Raw genomic sequence first — 12,339 nt, forward strand, 5'->3', positions numbered from 1 at the left:
GACAGACACAACTGCAAGGGTGCTCCAAAGCATGGGGCCATGGACAGGAGTCCCTCTTGACCATTCAAAGGGCAGCACTGTACTCAATAAAGGCCAGTCAGTGAAGTGTGTAGTCAGTGCACCTGGACCCAGTCTTGAGCCTCCAGCAGCTTCTTTCTCCACACTCTACCTTTCACCTACCTACGTGCCCAGATACAGCCAGGGGTGATGTAAAAGCCAAGGCCCCAGCATCCTTGGCTAGGCAGCTGAAACCCCTAAGACAAGTAGCTAGCTTCAGAATCAGCACCCTCATATCTTCTTTCTCTGCAGGGCAGAGACAGAGAAGGGAGAACAGGGATCCACAGAACAGTGCAAGGGTCTCAGCAGCGCTGGCCCTGGGGCAGCCCCCCACCCTTGGAGGCTGCTATTCCCCTAGGGAAATCTGAGGTGGCTGCCCTGGAGGCCAATGCACTCAAACAAAGGTCTCAGAGCCGAAGCAAAAATGGGCGGGCGGGGGGGGAGGACTTGGGTGACTCCATCATTTAGCATCTGCCTTCAACTCAGGTCATGATCCCAGGGTCCTGGGATCAAGCCCCACCACGTCTGGCTCCCTGCTCAATGGGGAGTCTGCTTCTCCCTCTCCCACTCCCCTGCTTGTGCTCTCTCAAATAAAATCTTTGAAAAAAAAAAGTAAGGAAAGGGACAGAAAGGACAGGTATGTGGACAGAGAACCAGCTGCCTAGGTTCTGGAACTTTCCAACACCTCAAAGTAAGCAACACAGTGCAGGAAGCCTGGAATGCTCTTTGCAGAAATTCAAGGATCTTCAGACTTTAATTATAGACCAAGACTTTGGAAATACAAAGACATGACTAAACCTACTTGAAAATATGTTTCACCTGCTTTTCTTTTGACTTCAAAGCAACAGAAATTTCCTTAACTTTTCTACCTTTTCTCTTTTATGTGTTCTCCCCATATAATAATGGCACTGGAAACTCAATACTAAGGGTCCAAAAACATCTGTTATCACAAGAAGTGAAACAGAACCCAATGTGGGGTAGGTGGGCTTCGTGGGGGGAGGGTGGGCACAAAGGGACCCTGGAGAAATACCCACCAGAATCTGCCCCCCTTACTGACTCAGAATGTGATGTTTAACATTAGAGCTTTTTTCATTTCCTCTGACAAATATATATAAAGATTTCTCTTCCAGAATGTGGAAAGGGACTATAACAGTTCATTTTACGTGCCAACATGACTGAGCCAAGGGTGCCCAGATATTTGGTCCAACATTATTCTGGGTGTGTCTGTGAAGGTGTTTTGGATGAGATTAGCATTTGAACCAGTAGACTGAGTAAAGCAGATTGCCTGCCGCCATGTGGGTGGGCCTCGTCCAATCAGTTGAAGGCCTGAACATGGAACAAAAAGGCTGACCCTCCCACAAGTAAGAGGCAATGACTCCTGCCCGTTGAGCTGGGACATCGATCTTTTACTGCCTTTGGATTTTAACCAAAAACTTTTTGTTGGCTTTTCTTGGGTCTGGAGCCAAGAGGACACCATCGGCTCTCCCAAGTCTCCAGCTTGCTAACAAGTGCAGATCTAGGGAGTCCCAGCCTCCACACCGTGTGAGTCAATTCCTCAAATTAAATCTCTTCTCTCTATATAGCTACAGCCTATTGGTTCTGTTTCTCTGGAGAACCCTGACCAATATAGGGACTCGGTAGGTCAAGAATGGAAGAGGGGACTGTCTCTGCAGGAGAAGCTACAGAGGTGCTTGGGGGCTCAGTGTCATCAGAGCTTGCCTTTGCACTCCAGCTGCCCTCTCAGCTGAAGCTCCTGGGGATCCCTTGCAGCTTCTAGCGGAAAGGACAAAGTCACAGGCTCTAAGCCTCAGGGGAAGGAGCAAAGGCCCTCTGAGCGCCCAGAGCAATCGGCAGCACAAGGGCACATCTCTGGATTTGGCTGCTCTCTGACGTCATGTGACTTCTTTTTTATTATCTCTAAATCCAGTTATTTCTCAGGCTGGGAAGGTCTCGCCCCTTGTGATACAGCATAAAGCCTCATCTGTGCGGAAGCAATGGGAGATTTCTCAGGAGGAAGAGAAAGCCCACACACTGAGAGTGCCAAGGAACTCCCCCTCCCCACAATCACCTAGAACACACGTGTTATCCATCACCGTTACGCCAGCACTTCCACCTGATACAAGGTGGGTTTACCTTGGTACATGGCAGGAGAAATCGGCCAGCTGACTCCCAGGGCCTCGTCCTCTCGGAACGTCTCACAGAAGTCCTGCAGCATGGCCATGCCCAGGCCTTGGCGACGGTACGTCTTCCTGACAAACACAGTGTCGAAGACAGGCAGCAGGTAGCATGCACCTGTGCCATCACCACACAGGCTGCCTGCAGGGAAAGAAAGTGACATGCACTGTCCCCAGACTTGCACCACACTGCCAGGACCCTGCGGAATGCCTGCACAGCCGGGACGCTGGTACCACCTGGAAGAAGGGCTCACGTCACTAACTAAACAACCTGACAAGACAGCAGATCCTCCCAAACCACCAGTGCTCAGCTGGCTGATCAGCCCACATGTGACTGATCACTGGGAGTACAGCCACCAGACTACTGTCTGAAATGAAAGCAAACCCAGATGAACGCACCATTCCTGCACCCCAGGCCCTCAGATGCTGCCCTCCCCATGCGCAGTTCACAGAGACACCTGAAGCCAATGAGGAGCATCTGGGCAACATCAAAGTTCTCCGTGAACCCAGGGAATATGGGCTGGAGACCCACCCAACACATGTCTAGGGCACAGACTTGTTTTGGTAACTCTAACAAGTGGTCGTTGTGTCCTATTAAGGCAAAGTATATTTACCCCGAATAGACTAAGTCCTCTTTCCCCGACAACATCAATGACCTTGCTAGAGCAGAGCAGGAGAGGCAACGGTAGGCACCCTTCCCACTTTTCCACCCTGAACTGAACCTCACTGCATCCAGCACCAATACCAGCACAGTTGCTGTTTCTGCAATGGGAGCTTAGTCTCGCAGCCCGTCGCTTCTGTCGTCACCCTCACCAGAAAATCAATGCTACATGGAACCTACTACACCACCCTTCTTACTTCCAAACTGCACAGGCACCTGTGCCCTAAATGCACTAGAGTCCAGGAAAAGAAGTATATAGCATATTCAACTCCTATTGGAAGAAGAGGTATTAGTCCCCACAAGATTCAGAAGGTGGGTAATTTCCCAAACAAAAAAACTGACTCCAATTCTCATCAGCCAGACTGAGTTGCAGAGACATATGCTACTGTAGTAACTGCAAAAATGGCCACGATTATTCCCCTTCCTATATCCACATCCCTTTACATATGGTTCTGAAGCACCTGCCATCAGGAGATGGGGTCTGGCCTCATAGGGTCCAGTGTCTGTCTGTTCTCTCTCATAGCCCTGCCACTCACCCCAAGAACAAACCTGCACTAGCCTGTCACCATGAGAGAAACATGGCCTGGGCACCCTTGTGATCCCAGCAACATTGACCCACCCCCAAAAAGCAGAGCCACCTACCCAATGGGCTAAAACCCCATGGAAACTGTCAATCAAAAGAATGGTGAGCTGAATGGTTGGTTTTGTGGCAAAAATGAATGAATAAATGAATAATCTGTGGCCAGTGACCAATACGACCTCATCACTTGAGATGGTAATTGGAAAGTATTTGAATTTCACCCTCAGTGTTCTTGAAATGATACTACAAACTTAGGCTGGAATTCTGTAACTTCCAACTAATACAGATGATGAGAACAACATACCCCAAAGGATAAAGTCTTCCAAAGCTGAAAAGGTTTAAAATTAAATAAAAATACAATTCCATTCACAATAGCCTTTAAAGAGAGTCAGTATTTAGGGATCTATTTAACAAAAGAAGCACAAGCCTGGAATACTGAAAAACTACAAACCATGGCTAAGGGAAATTAAAGAAAATCTAAATAAATGGAGACATTCCATGTTCATGGACTGGATGACCCAATACTGTTAAGATGGCAATTCTTCCCAAAGTGATCTGTAAATTCAATGTCAGCCCTACCAAAATCCTAGCAGGCATTTTTTTTTTTTAAGAGGGGGGTGGAGGAGGAAGGGGCAGATGGAGAGGAAGAGAGAAAATCTTAACCAGGCTCCACGCCCAGCACAGAGCCCAATACAGGGCTCGATCTCAAGACCCTAAGATCATGACCTGAGCTGAAATTAAGAGTCACATTTAACCGACTGAGCCACCCAGGCACCCCACCCAGCAGGCATTTTTGTGAACATTGACAAGCTGATACTAATATTGAAATGAAATGCAAAGTCTCTACAATAAGCAACCCAGTTCTGAAAAAGAAGAGTAAAGTTGGAGATTTTACGCTACCCAAATTCAAGTTTTCTTATAAAATCAAGGCAGGTCAGTGGGGTACTGGTGCAAGGATAGGCACATCATCAGTGGAACAGAAATAAACTCATACTTTGAACTTCAACAAAGATGCCCTTTTCAAATGAGGAAAAGGCAGTCTTTTCAACAAATGGTGGTAGGATGCCTGGATATCAATAAATCTAAAAAAAAAAATTTTTTTAAGGGAAGAAGCTGGAACAGAACAGAAAGCCCAGAATCAGACCCACACAAATATAGCCAACTGATCTCTCTCTTTTTTTTTTTAAGATTTTATTTATTTATTTGATGGAGAGAGACAGCGAGAGAGGGAACACAAGCAAGGAGAGTGTGAGAGGGAGAAGCAGGCTTCCCGCCAAGCAGGGAGCCCGATGCGGGGCTCAATCCCAGGACCCTGGGATCATGACCTGAGCCAAAGGCAGACACTTAGCAGCTGAGCCACCCAGGTGTCCCAAGCCAACTGATCTTTGACAAAGGAGCAAAGTAAAGTCAATGGAGAAAGGACAGTCCCAATAAGTGATACTGGACGACTGGGTATCCACATGAAAAGAAAAGAAAAGAAAAGAAAAGAAAAGAAAAGAAAAGAAAAGAAAAGAAAAGAAAAGAAAAGAAAAGAAAAGAAAAGAAAAGAAAAGAAAAGAATCTAGACACAGACCTTCCACCCTTCAAAAAATTTGCCTTAAAACAAATCATAGACATAAATGTAAAACACAAAACTACAAAACTCCTAGAAAATAACACAAGAGAATATCTAGATGACCTTGGGGTTTAGTGATAAATTTTTACATACAATACCAAAGGCATGATCCACGAAAGAAAAAACTGACAAGCTGAATTTCATTAGAATTAAAATTTGCTGCTCTGTGAAAGACCTGTCCAAAGAATGAAAAGGCAAGGCATGAACTGTGGAAAAATATTTGCAAAAGACACATTTGTCGGATAAAGGACCGTTATCCCAAATATACAAAGAACTTTTAAAACTCAACGGTAAGAAAACAAACAACTGATTAAAAAGTAGGCCGAAGATTTTAACAGAGACCTCATCAAAGAAGCGGTAGGTACAACAGATAAGCATATCAAGAGATGCTCTACATCATATGTCATCAGGTAAATGCCAATTAAACCAACAAGATATCGCTGCACACCTAATACAGTGGCCAAATCCCAGAACACTGTCAACACCAAACGCTGGTGAGGATGTGGACCAGCAGGAGCTCTCATTCATTGCTGCGGGGAATGCAAAATGGTACAGCAAATCTGGATGACAGCTTGGTGGTTTTACAAAAGTAAACGTACTCATACTCTATGATTCATCAGTTGTGCTCCTTGATGTTTATTAAAAGGAGTTGAGAACTTATGTCCACACAAATGTTCATGGCACCTATATTCATAATTGCCAAAACCTGGAAGCAACCGAGATACCCTTCAATATGTGAATGGATACATAAACTATGGCACAACCAAATAATGGAATATTATTCAGTGCCAAAAAAGAAATAAGCTATCAAGCCACAAAAAGACACAGAGAAACGTTAAGGCATGTTACTTAGTGAAAAAGTCCATCTGAAAAGTCTACACACTGTACAATTACACCAAGTAATATGACATCCTGGAAAAGGCAAAACTATGAAGGCAGTGAAAAGACCAGTGGTTGTCAAGGGGTCGTGGGGACGGAGGGATGAATGGGTGGAGCCCAGGGATTTTTAGGGCAGTGAAGCTATTCTGTACGATGCCACAAGGGTAGCTACATGTCATTATACATTTGTCCAAACCCACAGAATATACAGCACAAAGAATGAACCCCCATGCAAACTATCGGCTTCAGTTGATAATAATGTTTCCTTCTGGACTGAATTCTGTCTCCCCAAAATTCTTACATTGAAGCCCAACCCCCAGTACCTCGGAATGTGACTGTATTTGGAGACAGGGACTTGAAGTGGTGATGAAGTCAAAGAGAAGTCTTTTGAGTGAGCTCTCTTCCAATCTGACGGGCGTCTTTATGAGAAGAGGAAATCTGGCCACACAGAGAGATGTGCACACACAGAGGAGAGACTGTGGAAGGACACAGCGAGAAGCAGCCATCTACAAGCTAAGGAGAGAGACCTCGGAAGAAACCAGACCTGCCAATACCTTGATCTTGGACTTCCAGCCTCAAGAACTGTGACAAAATTACTTTCTGTTGTTTGAGCCACCCTGTCTGTGGTTATTTTGTTATGCCAGTCCTAACCGACTAATAAATGTATCAATATTGACGAACAGTAACAAAAGTACCACACTAATGCACTATTTTAATAATACAGGAAAGCGTATGTGCCTGGATGAGGGTTGGGGATGTAGGAGAACTCTCTGTACTTTGTCCTCAATTTTTCTATAAACCTAAAACTGCTCTAAAAAACAAAGCCTATTCATTTTTTAATGTACTAGGTGTTTCTAAAAATTAAGCGGAATGCTCACTTCACATCACATACAAAAAATTAATTCAAGATGGATCTAGGCATAAATAGAAGTTAAAACTATAAAGCTTTCAAAAGAAAACATAGAGGAAACTCTTCACAACCTTGGGTTAGTCAGAGAGTTCTTAAATTCAATACCAGAAGTACAATCGACTGACAAATGTGACTTCATTAAAGTTAACTTTTGTACTTCAAAGTTAGACTGTTAGAAAATGTTTACGAATCACATTTCTGATAAAGGACATATCCAGACTATAAACAGAACTCTTATAATACAATAAATAGAAAACAAACAGCCAATTAAAAATGGACAGATGATCTGAACAGGCACTTCTGCAAAGAAGACATACAAATGGTTAATAATCAGTGAAAAGATACTCAGCATCATTAGCCATTAGGAAAATGAAAATTAAAACCACAATGAAATGCTTTTAACCTAATAAGAAATGGCTATAGTCAAGAAGACAAGCGGTAATAAGTGTTGACAAGATGTGGAGAAATTGAAACCGTCACATCATACTGACGGGAATGTGAAATGGTAAAGCCACTTTGTCAGATAATTTGACAGTTTCTTAAAGTTAAACATGTGCTTATGAGATGACCCACCAATTCTATTCCTAGGAAGCTAATATATGTTACAATTTGGATGAGCCTCAAAAACATTAACTAAAACAAGTCAGACACAAAAGACCACATGTTGTATCATTCCATTCAGATGAAATGCCCCAGAAAGGCAAACTGATAGAGACAGAGAGCAGACTGGGGGCTGCCTACAGCTGGGGTGGAAACAGAGATTGACAGCAAATAGGCAACTTTTGGGGGGTGATGGAAATATCCAAAATCTAGCTGGTGGTGAGGGTTACCCAACTCTAAATTTTTTAGAAATCACTTACATTGGCAGATTTTATGGAGTGTAAAATAATACCTCAACAAAATCGATTTTTAAAGGATACAATGAACTGTATTAAAATTATTGTATTGGGGCACCTTGGTGGCTCAGTGGGTTAAGCATCCGACTCTTGGTTTCAGCTCAGGTCATGATCTTGCAGTCATGAGACTGAACCACATGTCCGGCTCCCCACTCAGTGTGGAGTCTGCTTCAGATCGCCCCTCTGTCCTTCCCTGCTTACATGCTCTCTCTCTCTAAAATAAGTAAATAAAATCTTTAAATAAATAAATAATAAAAATAAAAGTATTATGTTGAAATTGTATGAAAAAGATACAATCAAGTGTTAAAGAGGGGGAAAAAACAGTAACTTTTCAGTGGAGAAACCTGTCAGACGCCCCCTTGAGTGATTAGGGTGAGTGATGTTGGATCATGTATCTTCGCATATGATGAAAGCATGTGAGAACAAGGACAGTTCACTTTCCCCCAAACCCATATCCCAGTCTAATCATGAGAAAATATCAGACAGACCTAAATTAAGGGACATTCCACAAATCTCCCAACCAGTACTCTTCAAAAGTGTCCAGGTCATAAAAGACAAGGAGAATGAAGAAATGGTCACAGATTGGACCAGGGAACTAAGAAGATCCGAAAACTACATGCAAGGTGGTATCTTTGTGGTATCCTGGATCAAGGTGGTATGCTGGACCAAACCCTATAAGAGAAAAAGGACATTGCTGAAAAATAAACCAATGTTAATTTCTTAGGTTTGATCCCCGTACCATGGTCATATATTACCAGTAGGGGGAGGTAAGTGAAGGGTATAACAGGAACTGTGAACTAACTGCAACTCTTCTGTAAATCTAAAATTATTTCAGAGCTAAAAGCTGGGGGAGGGCCTTTCTAACCCTTTCTAACAGCTTCCAGCCCTTTCTAACCGCTAATCATCAGGTTGGTCAAATAAAATCTATCTTCCAAAATCAATTCCCGGGGCGCCTGCGTGGCTCAATGGGTTAAGCGTCTGCCTTTGGCTCAGGTCATGATCCCTGGGTCCTGAGATAGAGCCCCGCACTGGGCTCCCTGCTCAGCAGGGAGTCTGCTTCTTGCTCTCCCTCTGCCCTTCCTCCTGCTCCTGTGCTCACTCACTCTCTCTCTCTCTCACTGTCTCTCAAAAAAAAAAAAAAAATCTTTAAAATCAATTCCCAAAGCCCAAATTGGCTTTTTAATAAGGATACTAATTAACTATAATAAGAATATTATATGATTATGAACAGGGGCAGAGGCAATGAGCTGGTTACATGCCAATAGACTCTCCACTCATAATCAGAACATCAGGTCCAAGGAAATCATATCACGTAGCACGGAATGGCTGGGAAGAACCCCAGCAATGATCTCATTCATTCTACCCATTTTACAGACATGGCAGCTGACAGGGTCAAGAAAGGTAAAAACAAAACAAAACACACAGAGAACAAAGGGCTGGGCTCCCTTCTGTCGGTAACAATTGCCCAACTGCCTCTCATCAGCCACAGAGAGTCTGTTGATCCCAGAGCAAACTCAGACCAGCCCACGCCACCAAAGGAGTTGATGGCAGAACTGAGCCAAGAACCAAGACCTCCTCGTGCCCTTTCTTCTTCTTTCTGTCTGCTTCGTGTCCAAAATCATCTTCAGTGATTACACCAGTTGTCTCTACCTCACAACACTTATAAGATTAAAGCATATTCCAGATGGGCACTGTTCAAAATCAGAACAAAGATGCTGTCTCTCAGGCAAACTTAAATATCCAGAAAGGTCTTTTACCTGAGGATAACTGATCCTGGAAAGAAAGGTCATGGGAACAGATCCATGGAGACCACATTCTGTAGTAAATGGTGGGGATGAAACAAAATAAAACAAACAAAACTATGGTAAAGCACAAACCATTGAGAATATTCCACCCATGAGGCTATACCAGGGTGAACTGGCTAAACTGGCAGCAGGATGAGATCATTTTTACCATAAATGTGGGTAGGAAATAAACAAGAAAAACTGAAAATTAACAAGCCAACCATCAGAATTTAAAAGGCTAAAAAAGAGCAAGAAGAGACCCAAAGAAAATAAAGGGAAGGAGACAAGGAGAATAGAAAAAAAATACAACATCAAGGATTTTTTAAAATCTTAAGAGTTGCTAAAATAAGAATGAATACACCATACATAAAATACATTAGGAATTAAAATAAAGATATCACTACAGATGTGGCAGAAATGTCAAAGGTAAGAGAATATCATAAATATCTCTACACCAATAAACTTGAAAACAGATGAAAAGAACAAATTCCTAGGACAATACAAACCACCAAAACTGATTCATAAAAAAACGCAAAGACTAACCTGTCCTAGGAGCGTCAAAACACGAACTCAGTAGTTTAAACCTCTCCCACGCTGAACACACCAGGCCAGGTGGCTTTAGATACAAGTTCTACCAACCTTCCAAGGAAAGCCTTCCAGAGAACAGAAAAAGGGAGAATATTCTCCAACTTAGTCTATGAGTCTAGCCTTTTAAGGAAAAAGAAAACACAGCGAAGGATCCGAAAAACAGGTAAATAACAATAATTCTTAAGCATAAGACAAAAAACTTAAACCAATATTAACAAACTGAATTCAACAGGGTGTTCAAAGTTAATTTAGATCACAGTAAAGGGGCTGTTCCAGGGATGATGCAGAATCAGGGAAGTATCTATGAGGAAACCATGACCAAGGGGCATGAACTAAGGACTGCACACAATGAGGGCTTTGCCTTCAACAGCCTGGGAAGACCTGAGAAGGAACCTCTGAGAGAAGGAAACAAAGCCTACCAAAGAGTAGGCAACAGGGCGCTAACAGGCATCCATTAAAAATAGGCACCCCAACAAAACACAGAAAAAGACAAGAAGGGTTACTTCACAAAGACATTGAGTGAATTCTTGGAATACCTAAGACAGCATTCACAGATGGTGCACCGTGGGGAAATGATAGCAACAGGCGGCCAGAAAGTCATGGAAGAAACTGAATCTGCTTCAAAGAGAGAGATTTGTCAGGAGGAAGATAAAACAGGCAGGTGGCGAGACAAAAGTCACAGTGTATTCCCACCGCCGGCTGTTTTTGAAAACTAAGGCCTGGGCACCAGGAAGGTTATGATGGGAGGTCCCAAGGCACAAAATAGCCAAGGGTCTGGCCAAACGCAGCCCGGCTCTTGGTGTGTTTCCTTTTGCAAAGTAGCATTTGTGGGGGCTATGAGGCACCTGTCCAGGTTTGTCCTGCTAATCCCAAAGACAATATGCTGACCGTGCCGGCCGCAAACACTTGGCTCTGTGAAGCATTTTAAGAATTAACTGCTCTAAAAATCCAAATTCAGGCCACAGTTGCTAGTCCAAGAGATTAAGTTCAGACTATAAAGATACTTGGGATACTCCTAATCCATGGAAACCCAACACAGAAATAGCTAAAAGTATTAACTTTTGCTAGCCATTAGCACTATCCTTTTGTTGCAATCGTACCACATGTGTGTGTGAACCCACCATGCAAGGTCAGAGCCAGACAGCCCTTGGAGCTGGGGTCAGAGCTAGACTCCCTGGGAACCCACTGCACAAGGTCAGAGCCAGACTCCCTGGGAACCTGGGGCAGTTGAGCATCTACTGAAGTTACCAGTAAATGATCTGGGTGTTCCTGAATTCTTCCCACCAAGGAATATTGCTAACACCTATCTGCATAAAATCATTTTTTTAAGTAAGAGACATTTAAATTGTACTCGCTGGACTAGGCACTGGCAAACTTTTTCTGTAAATTCCAGACAGAAAATATTTCAGGTTTTTAGGGGCAACCACTCATCTCTGCAGTTGTTGTGCAAACTCAGCTGTGGACAGTATGAATGGGCATGGCTATGTGCCAATAAAACTCTTTTTACAATAACAGGCGATGAGCAGAATTTGGCCAATAGGCCATAGTCACCGATGTCTGCTCCAGAAAAACATCACTTTCACAGGTAGGACGAAGTGATTATAATACCTATTTGTAATAACCGTCTTTTCTCAAGAACAACTGAAAACAATGCATTAACCTGAACCACCCCCAAACAAGATGCATTTACAGATAAGCATTAATTATATCATTTTTTATTCTAAAAGTTTATTTGTATGTATTTTACAAGAGGAATTTATTTATAAGGTGCCATGAAATGTATCTCTAAAATATTGGGGGGGGGGAAGTTTATCTGCTTAAAGAAATAACTTTGGCTTGGGGCGCCTGGGTGGCTCAGTCATTAAGCCTCAGCCTTCGGCTCAGGGTGTGATCCCGGAGTCCTGGGATTGAGCCCCACATCAGGCTCCTCCGCTGGGAGCCTGCTTCTTCCTCTCCCACTCCCCCTGCTTGTGTTCCCTCTCTCGCTGGCTGTCTCTCTGTCAAATAAGTAAATAAAATCTTAAAAAAAAAAAAAAAAAAGAAGAAAAGAAAAAAGAAATAACTTTGGCCAAGTTGACTTTATCTCAGGTTGCTGGAAGAAAATCTGTACCAGTAATTCACCTCCGTTTTGGATTACGGGAGCAAGAACTGCTCCAGTTCAACTTTGCGCTGGACCCTGCACATAATCCAGTCCA

General features: G+C 43.2%; 1 protein-coding gene across 3 annotated transcripts in view; it reads right to left on the reverse strand.

Moving 5' to 3' along the window:
* The window catches only part of LOC123790800 (protein FAM169B-like), a 352,586-nt gene that overhangs the window by 279,769 nt on the left and 60,478 nt on the right, over positions 1 to 12,339 (reverse strand). For all 3 annotated transcript variants that reach the window (XM_087856692.1, XM_045795420.2, XM_045795418.2), the window contains exon 6: positions 2,191 to 2,373. In XM_087856692.1, the coding sequence (XP_087712818.1) occupies positions 2,191 to 2,373 (183 nt within the window). The remainder of the gene's footprint in view (positions 1 to 2,190; positions 2,374 to 12,339) is intronic.

This window comes from Ursus americanus, chromosome 28 (genome assembly GCF_024610735.1).
Source record: "Ursus americanus isolate L20-20 chromosome 28, mUrsAme1.1.p, whole genome shotgun sequence".
Lineage (NCBI taxonomy): Eukaryota > Metazoa > Chordata > Mammalia > Carnivora > Ursidae > Ursus > Ursus americanus.